Below are 24263 nucleotides of genomic sequence, written 5' to 3'. Positions count from 1 at the left end.
ATAGCCACCTGCCAAATTATCTTGAAATATAACCATTCACACACTATATTTAACGTTATTTAGTGATTAATTCGATACTCAATCATGGATGACGATATGGTATTTGATCCATCTTTAAAGAAGAAGAAGAAAAAGAAGACCGGTTTCGATTTAGACGCCGCTCTCGCAGGCGAGCAAGGTGAGAGCACGAGCGTGGAGGCGCCCGCTGGGACGGGTGACGTCGACTTGCCCGAGGATGATAACCTCGATTTGGATAATTTTGGAAAGAAAAAGAAGAAGAAGAAGAAGGGAGTCTTCAATATGGAGGAACTCGAAAACACGTTACCGGAAACACCCCCGGCTGAAGAGCCGGAACAACAGGAGGACGAAGTTATTGATGACTTGGATCTAGACATTGACTTCTCAAAAACTAAAAAGAAGAAGAAGAAGAAAAACATTGAGGAACTCGTCCTTGAAGATGATAGTAAGGGAGAAGACCAAGAAAATGTGGAGGATGTCAGTGGTGACTTGTGGAGTGGCACAGACCGAGATTACACGTACGACGAGCTCCTGGAGCGAGTGTTCGACATCATGCGTGAAAAGAATCCTAGCATGGTCTCTGGCAAGAAACAGAAATTCATCATGAGACCTCCCCAAGTCGTCAGAATTGGTACTAAGAAAACATCCTTTGCCAATTTCACAGAGATCTGTAAAACTCTGCATCGGCAGCCTAAACATTTACTAGACTTTTTATTGGCTGAGTTGGGTACAAGTGGGTCTGTGGATGGTAACAGTCAGCTTATTATTAAAGGTCGTTTCCAGCAGAAACAGATAGAGAATGTCCTTCGTCGGTATATCAAGGAATATGTTACTTGTCACACATGCCGTTCCCCTGACACCATCCTGCAGAAAGATACTCGATTATTCTTCCTTCAGTGTGAAACATGTGGTTCCCGTTGCTCTGTGGCCAGCATCAAGTCTGGTTTCCAGGCTGTGACCGGAAAGCGTGCTGCCATCCGTGCAAAGACTGCATAGAGTATTAGTGCTTAGTGATAAACTAATTATACAGTCATGGATCTGGGGTACATACAGTAATAGTCCTAATTTGTGTTATAATATTCTCTTGAACATGTCAGCTGTAATCTGGTGCTGACAACAATAACAATATTGTTGTGCAATCAAAAGTAGGTAGACATAAATAATAGAGGTACATAATACCTTGAAACCTTTGATAATTATACCTGAAGGTATGGCGAACTATTTAAATGTTAACTGGACTTCTGTTTCTCCCAATTTTGTGAATTTGAATGTATTGTTTATTGTAAAAATATTAGTGATGTGCTCAAACATTAGCAATTGTTTTTATTGGTTGCAAAGTGGTATTGCCTGAATGTACCCCATTCTAACCCCTATATTTATGTATAGCTCACTTCTGTATTATTCTCATTGATACACAATGGTTTTATAAATTGTTGTTTTATTTCTTATTCTAAATAAAACACATTTTTATCATAAACTTGTATAATTAAAAAATACACAGTTACGTATAAAAATAAAAATTAATTATGATATGCAACTTTTATCTTATGTTAAAAAGCAAAAATAACAATTTGAGACTTGTTTTGTGTTAGATTACACAAAAGAGTAACAACAATAGTTTACAACAACAATAAAAAAATATTTAAAAACATTTTGATAACAGAAGTATAAAGAATAATTTATTCACATTTAAAGTTACTTAAAAAGTATAAATAAAACAAGGTTATTGCACAGAGTAGGTTAATTGTTGCGAATAACTTGAGGTGTAAACTCATGCTTGATGGCCTTGCTGAGACTATCTGCATATAAATCAAGGCGCTGGGTCATTCTGAAACCCCATTTATCCTTTATTTGACGACATAAGTTCAAATCAATCTGTGCTATTAGCAAGCCATCTTTTACTCTGGATAAGGAAGGAGTTCTAGCACCATCTGGAGCAGTGATATAGCTTGAGCCATAAAAGTGGCCAAATTCTTTATGGGCTGGTTTCCCATCTCCAGAAGTAAATTCATTAGGGAAGGATTCAGTGCCCACTCTGTTTATAGCACAAGTGAAATAGCTGTTAGCTATAGCAGCATTCCTGGCTTCAATACCCCAAAGATGTTCACTTAATCCTGACACTGTAGCTGAAGGATTAAACACAATCTCAGCTCCATTTACCCCAAACATTAGCCAGTTTAATGGGTGATGACGCCCATAGCAAATATTGATAGCTATCTTGCCATACTTAGTATCAAATACAGGATGCCCAGTATTCCCTTCCATGTAATAAGTTGATTCATTGAAATCTCCAACACGGGGGATGTGGTTCTTGCGGTGTTTTCCAATTACCTTGCCCTCCTCATTGATAACTACAGCTGTGTTCCAAAGAGTGTCTCCATGAACTTCATCTCTTTCTAAAATGGATGATACAATAACCATATCATATTTGATGGCAAATTCTTTTAAAAACTGAGTGCTGCGTCCATCTACAGCCTCTGCGAATTCACACCATGGTTGTTTCTCCCTTGTACAAAAGGCAAAGGGCATGCTCCATGCTTCTTGTAAACAGATAATACCGACACGTTCTTCTCCAGCGCACTCGAGAATTTTCCGAACCTTCTCAAAAATAGCCTGGCGCTGTTCTACTATTGGTTGGTCAGTGGATGTACCGATAGAATGTTGAATAACTCCAACTCTTACTACTCGCGGAAGCCTGTGTTCTTCTTTTTTAGCAGAAAAGTTGTACGCCGCTATTTCAAAGCAGTACTCTTTTGCTGCTTCTTGACTGAGTTCACTTATACATAGTTCCTGATGATCTGTTCTCCCATAGTGAATTCTATTGTACTCTTGCAGTTCTTCTCCGGATAAGGTCTTTGATATGAGTTTATCCAAGCTTGGAAGTTCCGATGTTGCTGCCATGGCTCTAATAAGTCAACTGAATAGGTTTTTTCCAAATAATAACAATAAATAGCGCTAATTTCTACTTTATCTTATCAGTGTGTAACTAGTATACGCCAGATCTAAAAATTACGTGCTTGTTGACTTTAGGGATGAAAATATGATAATATCAGAAGTCAAGTGCTGATATGATAACAAAAATAAATAAAACTGAACATAGTAGGGCATAATGTGGCTGACAGATGAACAAACGCAGGTTACCATGTTACCATTTTGAATTATTTTTATGAATTCAGGGTGTGAACGCAGCGGTAAAAGTTTTAGACTAGTCGCTAGTGGTCGCTAGTGTCGGATCAAGAGAGCATGAGTTTATAGATAAGAATAGAGTAGGTACTCAAGGGATGCCTCATCGTGTCATGCAATGAGAGAGACGTCGTTGCTCAGAGGGGCCCTCTCTATCTATATCTTATAATACCCCTCGGTAAGACTGATCAGACTTTCCGGGATCTGACTACTCGTAACGACTGCCAAAGATGTTCAAATGGCAACCGGGCTGAACCGGGATCCACCAACCTTTAATCGATCGATGCATACACTGCTGTTACTAAGCCAAGGGTTCCTCATGAACAAGCTGCACGATAGCTGGAACGCACATGCACAGTTGCGGTTATCAAACATGCAGTTAGAGAGTGGGCCTCTCCGTGTAGCAGTCCCTTTCGCAATTTGACACCTTAAAGCTTTCTCAAAGAACGTATAAGTAGAGTAGGTACCTTTGCCATACCTACTCTATTTTTATATATTTATATCTTCATTTTCTACGCTATAGTGAGACAATTATTATATACATAAAAGTATATTGTATTTCATCTCTTAAATTAGCGAGTTAGTTATTGAATTGGCTACAACCGAAGACATTAGTTCCAGTAAACAGCTTGATGCTGTAGCAAGAAGTGATAGCTGGTGGCCGGTATTTGTCGAGCCAAACATTTTATTTATATGAAATCGGTACTTGCCTATAAATGATGATCTGTCCCAGACTTTTTCCAAAACCTAATCGCGGTCTCATAACGACTGCTTTACCGAATTCTGATGTACACACTTGTCGTTTGATGGCAATATTATTTTCTTTTCCGTATTTTATGAAGAGTTTGGTGTAACAATAAATCTTGCAATTATATTTCAACATGAGAAATAACTAACTTCTTCTTCAGGTTGCTCTCCAAATGAAAATACTATGTATTTCGAATATTCGATAATTATGTATTTCGAATTAAAAAATTTGTATTTGTCACATATTTTTACTCGGTGATTTTCGCGTAATGGGATTTTCAATAATTCTTGCTGATGTGTGATTGTATGGTAATTGTCAATCTTTTTAGTGAAGTTGTCAGAAAACAGAATCAATTATATGATAAAAGATGAAAAAGAAGAATGTAAGACAGAAAGGGATCTCTATGAATGTGGCAGGCAGACTGGTGAACTGAGGTCCTTGCGCAGTAACTGTTGATGGTAGGTATGGGCAGGAGGAAGTTCGCGAAGAACTATCACATCATAAAAATTAACGTTTTGGTAGCTTTTTTTTCAGATTAGCATACATGTCATAGATTAAATAAAAATAGCTAACGATGTTGTCTGACTCCCACTGTCACTACTGTCAGTTTAATTTTAATGTCAAATCTTGGGGACATGTTTATTGTATTCCATTGTGTATTCTCGTAATTTTATTTAACTTAAATGCTTGTTTAACTGTGTTTTAAGTAATCAGCCTTAATCCTCGTCGAGTCTTCCTACATTACTCCTCACTAAACTATTTAGTGCTGAAGCCAAGATGAACGTGCTACCAGCCCAACCCGTTGGGATACAGAGCACGGCTGGTGCTGTGCCCATTCGAAATGAAAAGGGTGAGTTTTCATTATAAAATTGCATTTATAATTCGTTGTACAGACTATTCCATTGCCAAAACTAAAACTGTCTTGAAATAAGTTTTCGAAAGCTCAATCCTTGTCTTTGATTTACAGGAGAAATTTCTATGCAAAAAGTAAAGGTTCAGAGGTACATATCGGGTAAAAAGCCAGATTATGCCCAGGGCGCTTCATCCTCAGAAGAGTCTGACACAGAGGATTTTATAGAGCAGCAGAAACCAGACCGTAGACAGCAGACCTTACCACAAATCATCAGTAAGAAAGAAGAACATCTTAGTGATTCTGAGAAAGAGGTTAGTCTTAATATGTTTTCTTAATGTGTTGTAATTTATGTTTGCTTACAGTAGGTAATCAAAACTCCCACTTTTTGTCTTGTATTCAAATTCAAACCTGGTAGTAAGTATTAAAAAACCCTTTTGCCTTCAAAATGACTTGTTATTATTAAATTTTGGCTCTATATAAAATTATATCAAGTATAAATCCATTGTTATTTCAAGTTTATCATTAAAATATCCTAGGTGGACGATCCTCGTCTCCGTCGATTACGTCAAGCAGCGAAGTCCCCACCACGGCGAGCAGAACATAAACCGGAGATCATTGATGCAGAACCAGAAGTAGAATCTGATACCAGCGTAGAGGAAGCCCGGGACTCTTCTGAGAGTGAGGATGAACTTGACGAGGAAGAGATTGAGAGGCGCCGACAGGCTCTCAAAGCAAAGCTTGCAGCCAGGTATGAATAGTCAGTTTTAAAAGAAGAATGTGCTATATACCAGAATATGAATGATGAATATGCTATGTTTTGTGTTCGAGTACATGACAAATATTTTTTCACAATGATTTAGGACTTCTCACCATTATAAAGATGTAGTATGTAAAAAAACCAATGGTATAATCCTTTAAATAAATGGATATATGAATAAATAAATGCATCTGTGTGGTGCAACACCTGAACGTTAAACACATATTCAATTGGTTTATAGAGCAACTGGTTTAACAATAAAGAGTATCTAGCAATAAAAGCAGCTTTTAGATGCTTAGCCTAGTTATTCTAAAGCATGAGGAAATAGCTGACAAAAGGTAAATAACAAATTGATTTACCCTTACAGGGAAGCTGAGAAGGAGGTTCTTGGAAGGGATGATGATGAGGAAATGTTGGATGGAGACAAGGAAGAGAGTGGTTCATCAGACACTGAGTATACAGACAGTGAAGAAGATACAGGTATAGTAGTATATTAAGTATCTACTTTTAACTAGCAATGCTACATGATTGGACTTGTAAATTTTTCTAGCACACGGTTTACTATAATAATAACTCATATACTTTCGCCTTTTTAATTTTAGTGTAAAGTATGATATACAATCCCAAAAAAAAGAATCCTATCTATCTGTAGTTAAATCTTCTTCCACGTTTCTAGGCCCGCGCGTCAAACCTGTGTTCGTAAGAGCGTCAGACAGAATGACTGTGCAAGAGCGAGAGCGTAAAGTTAAGCAGCAAAAGAAGGAAGAAGTAGAAGCCAGGAAAGAAAAAGAAGAAAGGAGAAGGGAAGCTTTGAAACTTGTTGAAGAGACTATTCGGTCGGAACAAAGGAGTACACAGGTTTGTTAAATATGTCATATCTATCTTTACCTGTCTTGAAAGAAAACTGAATAAAATGTAGCCTATAATCGTATGCAAGAGTTAGCTGGTTGATTGACTGGCTATTTTAATCAGTTGCCCGCATTTTTTTTTTGTTTTTATGTGCCAATATATTACAGGGTGAACAAAAAGAAGGCAATATAAACGACGTATGTACTGACGACGAAAATGACGAGCTTGAGTACGAAGCGTGGAAGCTGCGTGAAATGAAGCGCATCAAACGCGACAAGGAGGAACGAGAAGCGTGAGTAAACCTTTTTTTGTCTTTATAGAAATAAATTGTACCCCAGTAATAAGAATGTACATTATTACATAACACCATGTCTATTGTTCTAAAACTAAATTCCGGCTATTTCATGTATTTAAAGCCGCAATTTAACATGTACCTACTTTCCTATCTTCAAATGACAACAGTTTTTATAAGGTCTCCTAAATGTGTACCAGCACTATTGAAATGCATTTTACTCTGTAGGTACTTAATTATATGTTTGTTGTTGTAAATATACATATGTAATGACAAGTTTTTCGTGCCTATGAAAACAAATGATCTAATGTCCAAAAATAATGATTTTCGCATTTTATTTCCAGTGTCGAAAAGGAGTTGCTTTCAATCGAGCGTATGCGTAACATGACGGAAGAGGAACGTCGCGTGGAACAGCGTCTGAACCCGAAACTCGTTACCAACAAATCCGTGAAGGGCAAATACAAGTTCCTGCAAAAATACTATCACAGGTTAGTAATTATAATAGACGGCGTTACTATAGAATTTAAAAGGTTTTGAAATAGTCTCCCAGGCTAACGGTGCATCTACTATAACGGTGCAAGTAGCTTGCGCATGTTGGTTAATACATTTTTGTCACTTGCGCATGTTAAATTGCTCCAGCTACTTGCACCGTGCAGATGCATAATATAGTTTTGACTTATATTTTGGCCATGTCTATTGATTTACGTATCTATTATCTATAATTTATTCGCTTTTTTTTATTTACTTTGCATAACTATACATTCAATTTTATACGTAATCTGAATTTGTAATTTAATTTTCAGAGGTGCCTTCTACTTGGACAAAGAAGACGAAGTGTTCAAACAAGACTTCTCTGGTCCAACTCTGGATGATCACTTTGATAAGACTGTTTTACCTAAGGTAAGATATCATTATGTAATGGAATATTTCAAAACAAGGCACTGGAAAAATCTAATTGCCATTATCATAAATATTGAACCAAAAAACCCATTCCATTTTATTATAAAACGTGGAATTAAAAAGTAGTTTAATACCAGGTTTAGAGCATATATTTGTTCTAAATGAATGAGGCCTGTATGTATGGTGATTTTTACCTAGTGGTATTAAAGTTATTACCTTTTTAAGACCACGTTTTATAATAAGATAGATGTAGTCCAATCAAGCCCAAATGACTACACAAAATTAAACATAACTTTATTTTTAACAGGTGATGCAAGTAAAGAAATTCGGTCGTTCAGGTCGGACAAAATACACTCATCTCGTTGACCAAGACACCACAGAGTTTGATTCTGCCTGGAGCAACGAGGGCGCAGCCGCAAGGCTAGCTAACTTCCGAGGCGGCATGAAACAAGTTTTCGATAAACCCTCCGCTAAGAGGAAGCATAATGTGTGATAAATGTATTGTCATGTCAAAAGACTGTAGCCTTTTTTATATTTTTTACACATACAACATGAATTGGTTTGCTTAAGATTGGTCATAATTGGCTAAGAGGAGATATGCATGGAAATCTGACTGTCAATGAAATCTCACCATTCGAGACTTTTCCTAACTATGTTGGGGTCGGCTTCCATTTATCAATGAAATCTATTACATAAAAGAAAGTCGTGTTAGTTACACATTTTATAACTCGAGAATGGCTGACCCGTTTAAGCTGAAAATTTGAGGTGAGGTAGCTTAGACCCGGGAGAAGGACATAGGATAGTAGATAATAGTAGTGGTAGATATATTTTTGTCACCAAGCAGTTATCTCGGGACGCGGGTGAAACCGCGGGCGGAAGCTAGTATTACAGTAAAAGTATATCTATTAATCTGTTTTTACGTTTACTGTGTTTTTTGTTGGTTATCTGAAAATTTCAACTAACTAATCCTAAGTGAACTAATTCGGTGTGGCGTGTACAAAATGTTCTTACTGCGTTACTGATGACTGTAAATAATAGGATAGGTAATTATAATTCATAAATAAGTATTGTGAAAAATAAAGTGTTCAAAATTGATTTTTTGTTGTTTTATTTTACGAATTTACTCATAAATATTGATCCCATTATTCAATCAGAATCTCAATCATCATTCAATTTTCAGCAAATATATTGCATAGATATGTATGGACGATAGCGCTGACTGTTGATAGAAATCGACCGCTGCCGATGAAAGGAAGGCACGATTTTGCGAGACTACCACCTAAACTCTCGTCCTATACTTGCATCAGCTTGAGTACCTATCAAAACCAATCTACTAAGAAGTCGTGTTCACAGATACGATTAACTAGATGTATCTACACGGGTCTCGAGTTCCACTACACTTCCAAGTAGGTTTCTTATGTACTTACTACAACCTTGTTGAAGAACAACGCAGTAAACTAAGCGGGATATTTCATAGTTTCCCTACCTATATGCAATAAACGATTAAATTACACCAAATCCGAATTTATTTTAACTTCAAAATATTTAAGTCTACTTGCCTATATTATGGGTTGTGGTCTCATCAAAACTGTTCTAAATCGTCAAGTGGATTCTTAGCATGAACCCTGTATTCATCAGCCAAGTCTTACGACTTCGAACGGATTTAACAAGGAACTTCTATCGTTACCAACTTTTATATAACGCGCGCAAGCGAAGCGACGACATAGGAGATTTTAACTTGATTTATGTCTTCAAGTCTTAAGGCTTACCTACTATCTGTTGTGCCAACTTATACAACTTACGCGATTTGTTCTAGTTTCTTAATTGACCCCACTAAACTTTGAAGAGATTACAAACCTTCTTTTATTTTATTCAATAGAAAACCGTGGTAGGCGGCACTTGCTCTGAAATTATTGTGACACGGCATCCGAAACATACAAATAAAATAAAGTCTTAAAAATTTATTAAACCACTAAGTTATCAAATAAAACTAATCCTATCAAAATTATAAGATATCCTATAAACGTAAACGTAACTTAAAAGTTATAAAATACTCTCGAAGTTGTACAATCAGCGCCAAAATTAACTAACTATATCCAAATTAACGTAGGCGATTCTAGTACTAGCGTTGGCAATAAGTGGATACCCTGAAATTTGGAAAAGGTCACTTAATAAATTTATGGACATTTTTTAGGTCCTGGGAGTTCCACTGCTTTATAATGGGCAGGATCAGGTTGCGCTCCACTGCGGCTTGCAGAGTCTCGTGTCAGGAGCCACACACGACCGAACGTTGGTGCATTCCTTCCAAAACAGCTGTCCTTGAGGCGCCATCCACAAGTCCATCCAGAAGATTCTCTTAAATAGTACTTGTCCTCGGGAGCTATTTTGTTTCGTTGCTTAAGGTATGCTAATCGACCAAAGTGTGGGAGACCTTTATAGATGATCTGTTTTTGTTTCGGGTCCATTGGCCGCATTACAGGGTCCATTGTGAGATCTGTGTCGGGTCGTGATAACCGCGGATCATTCTTAGGATCACCAAGACCGACATCAACGATAGAATGCCCCTTTCTCATATCAGCTAAGGCCGGTATATGGGTCGCATCTCGAATAGGTTTTTTCCTTCTGTTTTCAGCTCCTGATATACTATCTCTGATTATGGTTTGCATACCAGCAGCCATGTTTTCTTGTATGACATCAGTTAAAAAATATCCTTTTTCTTCTCGTTTTAAAGTAGCCGCTTTTGCCAATTTGTCGCCGTGAAGATGGTTCCATTTTAGGCGAAGACGCGTAGTTTTTTCATAGTTTTCTATGAAAAACCTCATTATATCTGGATTAGTCATATCAAGTGGCGGCATCTTGGGTATTTAAAATAAATAGATTAGCAAGCAAATTATAGTTATAAAATTAAAGCCTTACAACTCTTACAAAATCATAAAGTTTTCTCAAGATCACTGTCAATAAAATTGTCACTGATATCGACAATGGGTGACATCTAACTTAGTTTTTTGATTTTGTATTAGGGGCAGATCCAGCTCTCAAATAAGGTTTGCTGGGAAGTTTGTTGCGCCACTTCTTCCCAGCAAAAACACATAGGTAGGAAGTGGTCAAGGGTGGGCGTTTTGGGGACTGTCTTTTGTAAACTTCTGACGTTCAAAAGTGCTGTCTTGCAGCCAAGTTTGAATAAATGATCTTTGATTTGATTTGGTAATGGGCACATCCATCCGATATGGCTGAAACATCACAACAAAATACATTCGTAAAATTATGAGTTAGTAGGTACATAGCACACTTACACAAACTGGGAGTACCTACCTAGGCACATATGGGTAGGTCAGGGTGTTTATAAGGTGAATACATAAGAGTATGTAAGGAAGTATACAAGGAAAGTACATTAGTAAACAAAATAACGGAAGTACATAAGGGATTCCACAAGGAAGTAAATAAGAGCGTACATAGACGAGTCATTAAGGAAGACATAAGTGTGTCGTCACAATTAAATGATCCGCTACTGCTCTTCACCATTTCATTGGAAGAGTTTTGTTGAGTTGCGAATTATTGTTGATAATTTTACGCAAAAATCACTACTAGTGTAATACAGACCTTAGTAGGTACCACCACCAGAGTAGGTTTATACGTAGTCCTTCCGCATATTTCCTTGACGAATCTAACGCGAACACTAAGGAAAATCGGAACTAGTTTTTACGGTGAAGAAAATCTGACTGTACCTATATTAAAAACTGAAGCACCACCTAGGCACCAACATTCTAGTTTTAGGGCTAAATAAAAGTTTGAACTCCGAGCTCCGGTGTGCGGTGGGTACAGTGGGTGAGTAGATGATAAAAGTTTTTTGTCCCATTGTGACCGTTAGAAAATGTTTTGTTGAAATGTGCCGTTTCTCGTGGGATTCCAGCAATGTCCTCGGTCAATGAACCCACTTATTCACAAATGTGACGAAACTATCTAATAATTAGGTAGGTACTCGTTACTTGTAATTTGATGCAGTTGTTTTCAGCCTAGTGCTGGTTCCGTTCACAGGGCCACTTTTGTACTCTGTTATAGAACGCTGGGGTTTTAACCACATATGATAGATAAGTATTTATAAAATACCGTAAAGTAAAAAACTAATGTTTTGCCATGATCGATTTTATTGGTGTTGTACACAATGTTATGGGAATAGAAAGTAAATGTTTGGCTAATTTGCTGAAATACAGCAACATTCAGAAAGCTATTCGAATCCAATGCATTTCTTGTAAAACCTTTCCGCTGGTGGTTCGTAATGAGGTGGATCCATGTGAACTCCTGAATTCAGTAGTTCACGGGCGAATGTGGCGTAGCGTCTAAACTTTGGCGCGCTACATCCTACAAGACTTTCTTTTAATGCCCATCCATAGACGCTGCTAGTAGTTACGCAGTCATGATATTTCTGTTCGGGTAACTTATATTTTCTAGCATTGAGATAAGCTTTACGGCCACCACCAGATGCTAGTTGCTTATAAAGAATTCTAGAATGTTTGACGTCCACGGGCTTCATGACAGAAGGCACAACTGCTTTCATGAGGAATTGATTCAAAGCAGTGGCGTCCGCCGAATCAGTTAACACACGCTTTCTTCGATGAAGGCTACTAAAGGCATGCTGGTTACTCAAGACCTTAATGTTTGCTTCTACTACAGTCTTTTTTATCTGCTCTTCAGTATAATGTTTGTTTTTTGCAGAGTGTACCGCAGCATCGCTAATCATTTCATCTTTATGTTTAAGAAACCAGCGCATACAACGTAGATTATCTTGAACGCGTCTTTCAGTCAAGAATAGCTGTAATCTTGGATCTGAGTAGTCGAAAGGCATTTTGTTATTTCGTAAAAAATATAAATAAAAACTGTAAAAATATAAAATAAAATAATACTACTCAAAAGTAAAAGTCTTTCGAATGTATAGATGACATTTTTGAGAACATGTCCAAAATCATCAAAATCTAAACGAAAAACCTTTCAAAAACGAAAAAAAAATTATAGTATAGGTAGAGGATTTATTATTCTGAAAAAAAAAACATTGTGTTCTTGGTTCTTCTCTACACAAAAATTCTATACGAAAACATAGAATTTTTGTTATTTTAGGGGATTATTTTAGAACAGAAAGTTGTCTCAAGTGTTTCGTTGGCCATCGTTTCAGGCCGAAACGTACAAACCGTCTGTACAGGACATACTAATAATTTACAATACCTACTCTCAACAATACCATAAAACGTACTAAAATTGTTGAATAAATAATTGGGTGGCATTGGATGAGGCATGATCAAGAAACCGAATTGAGGCTCGAATGTTCTTTCATATTAAACATAGTACAATTAGATATTATTATTTATTTCAATTATAAGAACACAGCAAAATAATAGATAATTAAAAAAATCTATAAAATTATTTTGTAGTATTAAAGTTAAGTAATAAATAAATCATAATCAAAAGTAAAAACACCCAATAAGTTCATACTGTGCAATTTGATAATCGTTTTGCACTATTGTAGTGTATCGGATCGGGAGATGGCCCAGTGCGGCTCTTCTCGCGAGCCAAATGCCACACACGACCGTGTTCAGGACCATGTGCCTTCTTGCCTAAGTAACTATCCTTTAGTCTCCAGCCATAAATCCAATTACTGGTTTCAGCAAAATAATATCTGTCCTCTGGAATTGTACGAACCCGCTTTTTTAAATACTCTACACGACCAAAATCTGGACGGCCTTTGTGGAGAATCTTCTTCTCCTTTGGGTCAATTGGTCGCATTATAGGATCGATAGATAGGTCTGTGTCCGGTCGACCCAGTCTAGGGTCATCTTTGGTATTGCCAAGTCCAAGATCAACAATAGAATGACCTTTTCTCATATCAGCTACGGCTGGTATATGAGTACCATCATTAATAGCTTTGAGTCGTCTGTTCCTTGCATCAGACTTGTAGTCCTTAGATAGTGCGCTCAGTCCTGAGGTTATGCTTGCTTTAAGGACATCTGTTTGCTGATAACCTTTCTCCTCGCGCTGTAGAGTGGCCGCTTTTTGCAATTTATCTGCATTAATCGTATTCCATCTCATCCGCAATTTCGCATTTTTTTGATAATTTTCAATGAGGAACTTTATTATTTCCGGATTATTTATGTCGATTAGAGGCATTGCTTATAATAAAAAATAAAATCAAGTAACAAAATACAAAAGTAAAACACCTATTAAAATGGGTGACAGCATCTAACAAAATGTCAACCTAAATTGTTTTTTTTTTTGTATCAGTTTTTATTTTCACCTTGAGAAAGAGTTTGATTATCTATATACCTAACGCCAATGATCTACTAATAGTAGTATGTTTTTAGGTCATGTTAAAAAAATGGACTAAGCACAATCATGATTAAGATCTTATAATTTTATTGTATTTATTAGTCCATTATGTTTTATTTCTTTACACTCGTCTTTATGAAGTAACAGCAAAGTGTCAGGGTAAAGTGACATGCAAGAAATCTGAAAAAATCCAAAAAATGGTCCGAAAATAATTTCATATTACTCACTCACCACAGTGCAGTGTAGAAAAATGTCGCGAAAGTTGACAGACCCCGTTGAAATACCTGTTATTACCGCAACCTTCGAAAAAGAGAAATGGATTCGCCTGCAATGGACGAATCGCTACCTTAAAGGCCAGGCTGTGGCTGTTCTGAACAGAGAACCTACAAACTACACTGAGGCCGATATTGCAAAGAGTATTGTGACCGCTGAGATGGTAAATGTCACGAGAGATCATATCCTGGCGGCTGAACACAAGCTGAAAGTGCCCATGACGGATTCAGACTGGATTCAAATGCGTGAAAAGAAGGAAATTATCGTTGCAATGTTACCGGTACCAGAAAAGGAAAGAAAACTCTTATACACGAAGCCCAGAGAAGTGTATTTAAAGAAACGTTATTCGACACCTCCCGATAAGAAGTATCGGTTCATAGAGTGTGAAAGTTGGAAGTATGGATGGCAATTTGATCAATCCAAGATGACAGGTCCATCTTTCGGAAGATTTAAACCTGTTCTACATCAGAGAAGTGTGGGCCCACAACCAGATCCTGCTCATTATTATCCTTGTATGGAAGAAAATAATTTATGCGGTGAAGGGTAGTTAGAATAAGTATTGAACAACTTTTTTGCTGTAAGAAAAAACTAGGTACTATGCATTTTAATTAAGTTTTATTTTAAGTTCATAGAAGTTCATGTAAAATTTAGGTTTCTTAACACATAATTTATTTCGTTAATGGATACCCCTCAATAAGAAGTATAAAACCCTCCCATTATTGTGGAAATATCTGATTTATGCGCTAAGATGGGAAGTTAGAATAAGTATTGAATAACTTTTTTGCTGTAAGGACAAACTAGGTATATGCATTTTAATTTAGTTTTATTTTAATTTCACAGGAGTTTGTATAACATTTAGGTTTCTTAATAAATAATTTATTTCGTTATCCGATTTACGTGCTAAGACGGGTAGTTAGAGTAAGTATTGAATATCTTTTTTGCTGTAAGAACAAACTAGGTAGTATGTATTTTAATTTAGTTTAATTTTAATTTCACAGAAGTTTATGTAACATTTAGGTTTCTTAATACATAAGTTTTAATTCAGACTTGGACTTATTAGTTTCTATGATTTCCTATATCTATGTTTGTCGACTACTGCTGCACACTTATGCTCGACTATAATCATCGTTGACTGTATTCTGCTTTTAAAGTTCCGTGTCTTTATAGACAGCAGTATCTCACCCCGCAGCTCTTTCGTTTAGTGTGTCTGTGGCTACGGGGAAATGGACCGGAGTGCCATCGCCTAATCTCTTTGCCATGGAATTAATCACATCTGCACTTGCTTCCCGCAAGTCGTATGCCCAGCCTATTTTCTCGAAGAACCTTATGAAAGTTGTGGCGAAGTTGAGCACGTCAAAATGTTCAGCTGCCTTGTAGTCGAAGGGAAATGCATGGTGGTAGTTGTGCCAACCTTCGCCGAGCGTGCATGTAGCGACAAATCGATTCTCAGCTGGTATTATATTCCTGTAACATAAACATACATAAGTCTGTCTTGAAACTAAATTAAATTCGGGATAAGTATATAAAAGGTGCGACATTCAACATGAGAAGTTGTTAGTGACTAAAGTACGTTGTCAACAAAAGCCTGATGGAAGATATTGGAAGTTTGTAATTTTAACGGAAATTGAGTAACAATATTATGGTTAGAAATAGGCGTTGTTTACGAAGACTGGAGTTTAATTATCCGAGAATCAACGTTGTTACTAGGACAAACAACTATCTTCATGAATGTAAATAAACTTACTTGTTGTAAGGTCTGTATCCATAAGCGTGTGCGAGGCTGTTGACAGTGAGTTCACTGTGGAACATTCCGAGGAACCTGATGAAACATTGCCAGGCGACGGCGCACTTCCAGTCCTCATTCCACAACACAACGCCTATCATTGTAGGCAGAACATAGCAGAATGTCAGCTTGAGTAATGTGAAGTTTCTGAAATCATTTTAATTATTTAAATGGTCTCGAATCATCGTATCATGAAGATATTGCATTTCTTTGCTATTGAACTTAACAACGATTGTATAACAAATTGGTAATAAAATTTATGGCTTCTGATATTCCAAAGGAGTGGCTACTAATTAAGTTTCGAACAAGTCTCAATTTCAGTTGATTGCAAAGTTTTCAGCTGTTTATTAACTCCTGGCAAACGGGTTGGTGGTCGTAGTTTATTTTTGCTAGTAGATTGAAAGTGCTGTTCTTTAAGATTCAATGTTCAAGAGATTGATCGTCGTTATTTATTATTTAGCGAACAAGGGTGTAATTAATACGGCACTAACCTTTCATAGAACTGAATAACTGGATCGTTCTCGATGTCACTCATATCCATTTGTTTTCCGCGGAGAATGACTTCGTTATTCTTCTTCATCATGAGCCAGCCGATGTGAGAGAAGAAGAGACCTCGGTTCGCGTTGTGAGGGTCTGCATCTGTGTCACTGTATTTGTGGTGGACTCGGTGATCGCGGACCCAGTGAAGAAGGGAATTCTGCGAAGATTGTTTAACACATTGTTTAACGCAGTATAAATTGAAAGTTGAAGACCTTTTATACAAGACTGTTTGAAAGACCACTTACGAGCATTTGTGAGCTCAAAAGATCGTCTGCGTCAGGATCGCTATCACAACTCTTCGATCCTCTAGAATAATACATATAAAGAGTTTCTATCTAATTGCTACCAGCTACCAACCATTAGTTGCTACCAATTGCTACCCTCGTGGTTTTGAAGATATTCAGCATCTAAAGGTGACAGCCATTCTGATATCAGGATGGCTGTCAATTTTCCCAATGTGAAGAAACGGCACAAAAGTATTGAGGTTTTTTTTACACCTGAAGTTGCTACTTAATTGCTACCCTCCAGAACTAGCAAATAATGGTAGCTGGTAGCAATTAGGTAGCAACTCTCTATATGTATTTCGAGAGGACCAGAGAGTTGTGACAGGGATCCTGACGCAGACAAAAGATCACTAAAGGATTGAAATTAGTAACGGTTATTATAAAGATGATTTTCTATTTAAACCATTTAAACCATTTATTTAGCCACACATACAGTCATTGAAAAAAAACAAAAAGTATACAAGAAAAAAAAAGAACCAGTGTGGCAAGGGGTATATCTCAGTATAAGCTGTGCTGGGCACAGCCCTGATTTTCTAACTCAACAGTAAACTACATTCCCTTTTGTTGAATTAATAGCTTACAACTTATAAGTGCTTAAAATAAAATGATCTGCACAAATATAAACACGTTAAGCAACTCAAATATTCAATTAAGGTTTGTTCACCTGGCCTGCACTGGAGAAGCATAAAAGCAGAAATAGTTTGAGAGGCAGCCTTGCTTTGTAAGATTTGTGTGTCCATAGACGGTGAGCGCCCCCAGTTATACCGAATCCAGATGCCACGTACATAATCAGAGCTGCAAACACAATTAGTTGTTTAATTAAATTGCTGAAAAGTTAATTAAGATCGCATAGGTGTTTAAAGTTGCATAACGTTTGACGTTATTATTAAAGCTAGTGCTTATTGTGAGTGGGTGGCATTTAGAATAAGTTTTTCTTAATAATACAATTTGGATGTTGTCAAGATACGTCTGTTCATAATAATAGACAGTGTACGTAGGAGTTTTTGTATGTCTTAGCTAAGGGAATATAACCTTTAGTATTACAAAAGAGATAGAAACCCGCAGTTATGTACTTCAATAACTATGATTTAAAGATAGCTTTTGCGTGATAAAATGGGCGATCTATTTTCTGAGATCTTTCTAAATGCCCTTTTTGTTAGTGGGTATAAGTTAAAATGAAATGGAAGCTTAATGCCGAGAAGTAGTCGGATTGGGTACCAAAATAACTTATTACTTACCAAAAATAAGAGACTGCCATTTCACCGGGAAAGCGTAGTGGTAACACCAATACACAGCCAGCACATGATACAGAGTTATAAATATAAAACTCGACCACTTTATCTCATTTTTGAATCCTAAATTTTTCTCGAAATTCTGAACTATTTCACTTAGAGTTATGCCACGTTTAATTTTGTTCGTGTTGTTGTCCATTGTTTATTTTTGTTTGTACCTGCGACCGTCGGGATTATACCGACGTTTGACTGCAGTGGGTAGCTCGTGGTCAGTTAAATAAACTCTAGTGACTTGCGATACAAAAGGCATATATTATTATGTATTCAGAACAATAGGTAAATAGACTGGACACATAATTACATGCGACTAAACCACAATTTAATGAAACTAGGAGTCAGTGAGCAATTAATTGTTTTCAATTATGCTAAAATTTAATTATGGTCGTTTGTTATATCGGCTTTGTCAGGAAGCATAAGTTTAGCAGAATTTAGTGTTTGAATGATAAATTAAACATCATGGCGTATGCTATATATCGATCATAGATTTATTGTATTCGGAATATAGAGTTACGAATATGGGACTATTATCGTAAAACTGCAATAGATTGAAGTGGTTTGATGAGCATTTTCAACATAAACTGTATATCACGGTGGCTAAAATTCATCATCTCATTGATAATATTCCACAGCATTGATAAGCCCAATAAACTATGAGCAGAACCTTTGTATTTACAATGAACTAAATATATTACGAATCACTAATTAACATTCAATAGTTCATTGTATTTCGATGAATCTCGTTAAGAAATATAGCTCTTCTAAATGTAAATATATCCGGTATTAGTAAGTATCCAGGTTATTCATTACGACATTGTTTGATTTTGTAATCAGTCTGTTACCTATGTCGAACTTGTTTTGATTCGCGTTTTATATTGTCACCGATATACACGTGTCAATTTGGTAACTAATTTTCTTGCGGAAAATAGACCGATCACCAATTTTTCCGTTAAAATGTATGAAAAAAAAACAAGTCAGTCTCACTACATTCGACAGTTGGCATGATGAATTTGTAATGCGTACGGTCTTATATATTATGTAGGTTATTGTCTCATGAGTAGGTTGAAATATTATTAGCGTGCCATGGATCTTGCTACTCCATAAAGCATGTCAAATCACTGACTTAAGAAATTGCATATGACCGTCACATTTTATCTCATGCAGTTCAACCGCTTTAACGTAATAATTCTTTAACACAGACAGACAGAGATGCATATTTCTAATATTAAAGCCAGAATATAATATTTTGAGGTATTTTAAACTACTACAGCGAAACAATGGTAGGTAATAACTTCTAGTTTTATTAAGACCGCAAAGACCGCTACGTTGTAGTGCTCGGTACGCCAATATATTTCTCTTAACACTTTTTTTTAGATGAAAGAACTTTCCCACGACTCTCCAAAGAGTAAGTTACAATAATCTTAGAAAATCTGTATTAATGTTGCGGGTATCGAGTATAAACGCGGTTTCTTAGCGGAATTTATAGCCTCCCGTGGTGTTACTTATTACCGACCTACGTTGGAAGAAAACTTTCAAGGTAAATTTTCTTTCTTGGCTTTTCTAAATCTTTGTTCTTTGCGTGAGTTAGGATTTTAACACTTGATACTTGTTTGTTTTGTCTTATTATTTTCGCTACTTTTTTTGATGAAGAATTTTTCTTTTGTCCATAACGCTTCTTTGTGTAAAATGTTTTAATTTCCTGCTCTTATCTAGAATGGAAAATTGGGGTTAGTGCCTGTTCTTTCGCATTCATCAAAAAGTTAAGGTTAAAAGCCAAGGTTGGCTTTTTATTTTGCCGTAAAACCACATCATTTATAAAAATAGTACGTAATTGAACACTTTACTCACAGATCCATTTTGTACTACAGATATCGCTATAAGCGAAAATCAATCAATTAACCAGTTACACACACGTGGCTAACCAAAGTACGCATAAAGATTAGTTTATGCCCCAAAAGGGAGAGTTAATTAGGCTCTAAACGCATATAAAACCCAATGTTGCATAAAAATATTAATAAAAAATCTCAGCCTCAGTAGTGAGACCTTTTAATGGGTCCATTATCGGAAAACGTTTCGTCACTTGGGGCTCTTATTTACGCTCTAAATGTACCATGATTGTAGATTCGCCGACATTATTTTGTAGACGATATCGTTACGCAGGCAAGCGCATTATTGGAACCCTTGTTAGTGAATTTTGGAAGATTTTTTTGGCATATTTTTTTGCCATCAGCAAGCTCAGAGTTCTTCCTTGTAGCTGTATCTAAGCATACGATTAGATAAAAAGTCATCAAAGATGAAAAGTCATATATTCAAAGAAAACTGAAAATCAGCACATTTTGAGGGTCAGATTTACAAAAGACAGGCCGCAAAAACGCCCGGCCTTCACCACTTTCCATGGTTTTCGTTGAGAAGAAGAAATTCTGTCTGAATGGTTTGAAGAACCAGTTCTACAGAAAATGACCTGTAATTAACAATTTAATTAGCTACTGTATTCGATACCGATAGCATATGATATCGATAAGTGTGATTATTCAAACTAGCAACGTGCAAGTCCATAGTAAAATCAAGGTGCATGCTGGTTGCAATCATTCGTTTACAACTGTTCACGGGGTTGTGGAAATTCGATTGCGAACAAGGTCGTTTGAAAGAGTTACCTCGCGATGAGTTTACAGCTTTATGTGTGTGTGTTTTGTTACAGATCTGTATTGCTGAACATTTGAACACAATTTATAGGTAGATAGATCGTGGATGAACTTATTTATAATACGAATCTGTAACACTTCTTCAAAATAGTAAAAGATTAGTATTATTCACTTGCCCTCATCTCAATTTTACTATCTACTATCTGCCGTCATTTCACCAGTTACATTCTTTCTCGCATTTCATCCATCGTTCCTTTGGTCGTCCCCTTCCCCTATGTCCATGCACAATCATGCTCAAACCTGATACTAATTCACAAAATGATATTTATTTTTCTTATTTATTAATATAATAATATTCAGTATTCTTGCTTCTTATTATTTTACTTATTTCGTTCTCCTTAAAAGCGTGTCAGTGCTAAGCAAGCATAAAAGAGCAGGCTACGTACAGAATTCTACACATGAAATCTAATTCCAGTTCAAGTCTAGTTTCTAACGTAACTCAAAACCTAGTTTGGCGCCATTACACGAAGTCATATAGCAGTACTTAAAGTTGTTAATATAGGTAAGTAAGCTAAGTAAGTGGTATTAAGTTTCCTTTACGCGTGCTAAGTGGAAGCATTGAAATTTCAAAGTTTATCTTCATATATTGTCATGTATACTTATATTAGCTTTAGAAGTAATTTAATTAATCACTTATACCTATACATTTTTTTTGTATTATCATCTTCGCAGTTGTAATTAATTTACAAGCGTTTTGGGTTTTATGTTAACTACTGTTTTATTCATTTGATTTGATAACTTCGTTTTTTTGCGTATATGTCTAAAACCATTTCAATATATCAATGAATCATTCAATCGTACCTACCTACTTATCACAGGGAGCAAAAAGTTTCTCGAACAAAATACATAAGATCTGTTACTGGCATGTGTGAAGTTTTAAAATATTTAAAGTTCAGTTTAGTAAAAACCCTTTTAGTCTTAAAACCCCCACAACCGTCTAATGGATAGTCCAGTTTTTACCTTATTTTGAATCTAAGTTTAATTTATCGCGATCTCTAATTCATCATTCGCTTGGTTCTCGCCGGCCGGTGTTCATGCATAAACGATTGGTCAGCCAATTATCTATTGGTTGCGGTGAAGGTTGGTTGCTATACACCACTACCTGTAGTTTGCGGTTTTGGGGGATCGCCAAAATGTTTATTAATCTAAGCGTGTTCTTTGGTGGAAATTCGGAAAATATCGCTTTGGTAGTAACGAAAATACTGGTTTGTTTAAACTCATAAAATACAATTTTCTAAATATTAAAAAATCAAATTATGAAATATATGTATGGCCACACATACTTACTATGAATGTTAATGATCAAGTTAGGTATAAAGATTTTTATTTCTCCCATGCGAATAAAAAAAACTACCCAAAGCGGAGCTACGCCCATCAAATTCTCTATTATATACGAATTTATTTACGACTACATTTATTTCGATAACAAATAGCTTACAACCAATGTCATACATACTAATAAACCAAAACATAATGACTTCAATAACTAAACAACATAATGTTTAATAAAACCTCTACGATTACAACCTACGTAGAAGCTTATTACATAGATGGTAGGAAACGTCACGTGACGTCGATTTATATGGCAACCCTGGCCGTCGATAAAGACATAAACACGGTTATGAAGCACCCCTGCTGATAATATTTGCTTGTTATTGTTTCCTATCGCGTTTATGGCCCAAAGGACCTTTTAGACGGACTTTGGCGAAATAGGGAGTTCAAAAATATTTAAAAGTTTACAGTTCCCACAATGAGTTTTAGAATACCTGAACTTTGTTAAGTGAAAAACTAAGTGTACACTTTTTCCCTACTATGGTAGAGTACAAATAACGCTTTTAAAAACATTTTATTTTGCCTTCCATTAAAGTGTCCATTCAAACGCAATAAGTGATACGCGGTAATGACAATACAAAACCATTCATTTTCATTAAGGAGGCCGCAAATAAAATTATATTCACCATGTTGTTATTATAATTGAGTATTATGTGTTGCCGAAACGAAATTACCTAGAACCAAATTTGCCTAATAAATTCATAATTATGTAATGCTTTCCATTCACAATTTTGCCGTTCTCGCGGCAAGTAATTATGTAACAGTGCATTAAACTTAATCAACGTCAGATCTAGCCTACAAATAATTTGTTCTGTTGCTTTATTTATTTTCTGTTTAGTTGAAACCTTCATATTTTTGCTGACGCCGTAAAAATTAAATTGCTGGGCACTTATGCTGGGAATAGTTATTTTAAAAATAAACATTTCAGTCTCGGAGTTCACTACCTTTAGAATATAAATATTTACTGAGATGTAAAATGACAAACCTGATTGCGCTTCCAGCGAAGAAAATAATAAGACAGAATGGAAAAGGATGAATAACCTTAGATCGAGACCCGACCATTAAAAGTGAACAGTGCAAGTTCGCTCCCAGCATCAAGTTCGAAGTTAACGAAATCGCTGTGCATGTTTGAAACAACAATGAAAGTAGAAAACACAAGTTTCCTTCAGCACAGCGAAGAATAACTCCCTTTTATTGATTCAAATAAAGACTTGCTTACTCAGAGTTTCATATAAAGTTTGTCCAATACAAATGCGAGCTCAGATCGTAAATGTATCGTTCTGTTACAGTGGGAAGGTATTTTTATATTTAGACATAAAACACACGTGCCACTTAAACCTAGCCGTTTTTCACAAAGTGCTAAGCCAGCGACAAAGAATTTTCAAAGGTTATTGAACTAAGCGTTTATTTTCAATTTGTTCAGATTTACTTATAAGCTTTTTGAACCTGCTTTACCTTGTTGTTTTTTGAATACAAATTTTTCAAGCGTGAAGAAAATCTCAGCACTCAGCCATGAAGGTCACAGCCTTTTATAGAAATAAAAAAGTTTAAATTATTTTATTTTCTGAGCCCCTCCGTGGTCCGGAGTTTTTGGAGCAAACTCCAATTAAAAGTAGAGCTTTGAGGTTACCCACCAAAGTAGTAAAATTCATCAATGTCTAAAATTTCAATGTCTCGAGAGGTTTTCTCTGGGTTTGAAACATCGATTAGGTTTTTATTGTAGTACCGATATCTATCCATAAGTATTGAATCAATGACGACATGGCATATTATATTTGAGAAGAGTATCTTTTCAAAACTTTAGAACTGTAACTACAGTCTAACAAGTTTCAAAAAGATATAAATTAGAGGATCAAAACATGTTTACATCTCATATTTTTTTACGTCCAGTGCGTCTGGTTTTACCGAGGTCACCTTAGTTTGTCTTAAAATATTTTTAATATTATGCAAGTCTTTGTAAATAGAAAATGATGTTAATGAAAGAGCCCTCTACGATCCTTATTAGCATATATGAAAAAGGCTACTTAAAGTTACGGCTGACGCTTCAGAACAATATGACTTTCATCTTTTTGTTTTATGTATCTCGGTTTGAATAAAACAATGGAAAGTCGTCTGTAGAAATGTAGAAAACCATAAGCACGACAA

General features: G+C 36.1%; 5 protein-coding genes across 5 annotated transcripts; 2 read left to right on the top strand and 3 right to left on the bottom strand.

The window, feature by feature from the left end:
• Positions 1 to 11: 11 nt before the first annotated feature.
• Positions 12 to 2919, bottom strand: LOC110374367 (uncharacterized). Its single transcript, XM_021332043.3, has one exon. It carries the CDS (start codon positions 2917 to 2919, stop codon positions 1759 to 1761), a length of 1161 nt encoding a protein of 386 aa, XP_021187718.3. The 3' UTR covers positions 12 to 1758.
• On the top strand, positions 85 to 1448 carry LOC110374368 (eukaryotic translation initiation factor 2 subunit 2). Its single transcript, XM_021332044.3, has one exon. It carries the CDS (start codon positions 85 to 87, stop codon positions 1012 to 1014), a length of 930 nt encoding a protein of 309 aa, XP_021187719.1. The 3' UTR covers positions 1015 to 1448.
• Positions 2920 to 4536: 1617 nt separating the features above from the next.
• On the top strand, positions 4537 to 8696 carry LOC110374366 (microfibrillar-associated protein 1). Its single transcript, XM_021332042.3, has 9 exons — positions 4537 to 4799; positions 4917 to 5113; positions 5339 to 5550; positions 5927 to 6039; positions 6236 to 6417; positions 6576 to 6700; positions 7045 to 7188; positions 7504 to 7600; positions 7908 to 8696. Exons 1-9 carry the CDS (start codon positions 4727 to 4729, stop codon positions 8091 to 8093), a joined length of 1329 nt encoding a protein of 442 aa, XP_021187717.1. The 5' UTR covers positions 4537 to 4726; the 3' UTR covers positions 8094 to 8696.
• Positions 8697 to 9546: 850 nt separating this feature from the next.
• Positions 9547 to 10574, bottom strand: LOC110374363 (uncharacterized). Its single transcript, XM_021332040.3, has one exon. It carries the CDS (start codon positions 10453 to 10455, stop codon positions 9778 to 9780), a length of 678 nt encoding a protein of 225 aa, XP_021187715.2. The 5' UTR covers positions 10456 to 10574; the 3' UTR covers positions 9547 to 9777.
• A 4576-nt stretch (positions 10575 to 15150) lies between these two features.
• On the bottom strand, positions 15151 to 18301 carry LOC110374383 (acyl-CoA Delta-9 desaturase). The gene is made up of 5 exons (XM_021332060.3): positions 18034 to 18301; positions 17460 to 17590; positions 16463 to 16668; positions 15933 to 16118; positions 15151 to 15652 (listed from the first exon to the last, which is right to left on the bottom strand). The coding sequence occupies exons 1-5, from the start codon at positions 18224 to 18226 to the stop codon at positions 15367 to 15369; spliced, it is 1002 nt and encodes a 333-aa protein (XP_021187735.3). The 5' UTR covers positions 18227 to 18301; the 3' UTR covers positions 15151 to 15366.
• Positions 18302 to 24263: the final 5962 nt, after the last annotated feature.

This window comes from Helicoverpa armigera, chromosome 17, assembly GCF_030705265.1.
Source record: "Helicoverpa armigera isolate CAAS_96S chromosome 17, ASM3070526v1, whole genome shotgun sequence".
Taxonomy (NCBI): domain Eukaryota; kingdom Metazoa; phylum Arthropoda; class Insecta; order Lepidoptera; family Noctuidae; genus Helicoverpa; species Helicoverpa armigera.
The sequence above is the reverse complement of the archived record's forward strand: the minus strand, read 5'-3'. Positions and strand labels throughout refer to the sequence as shown.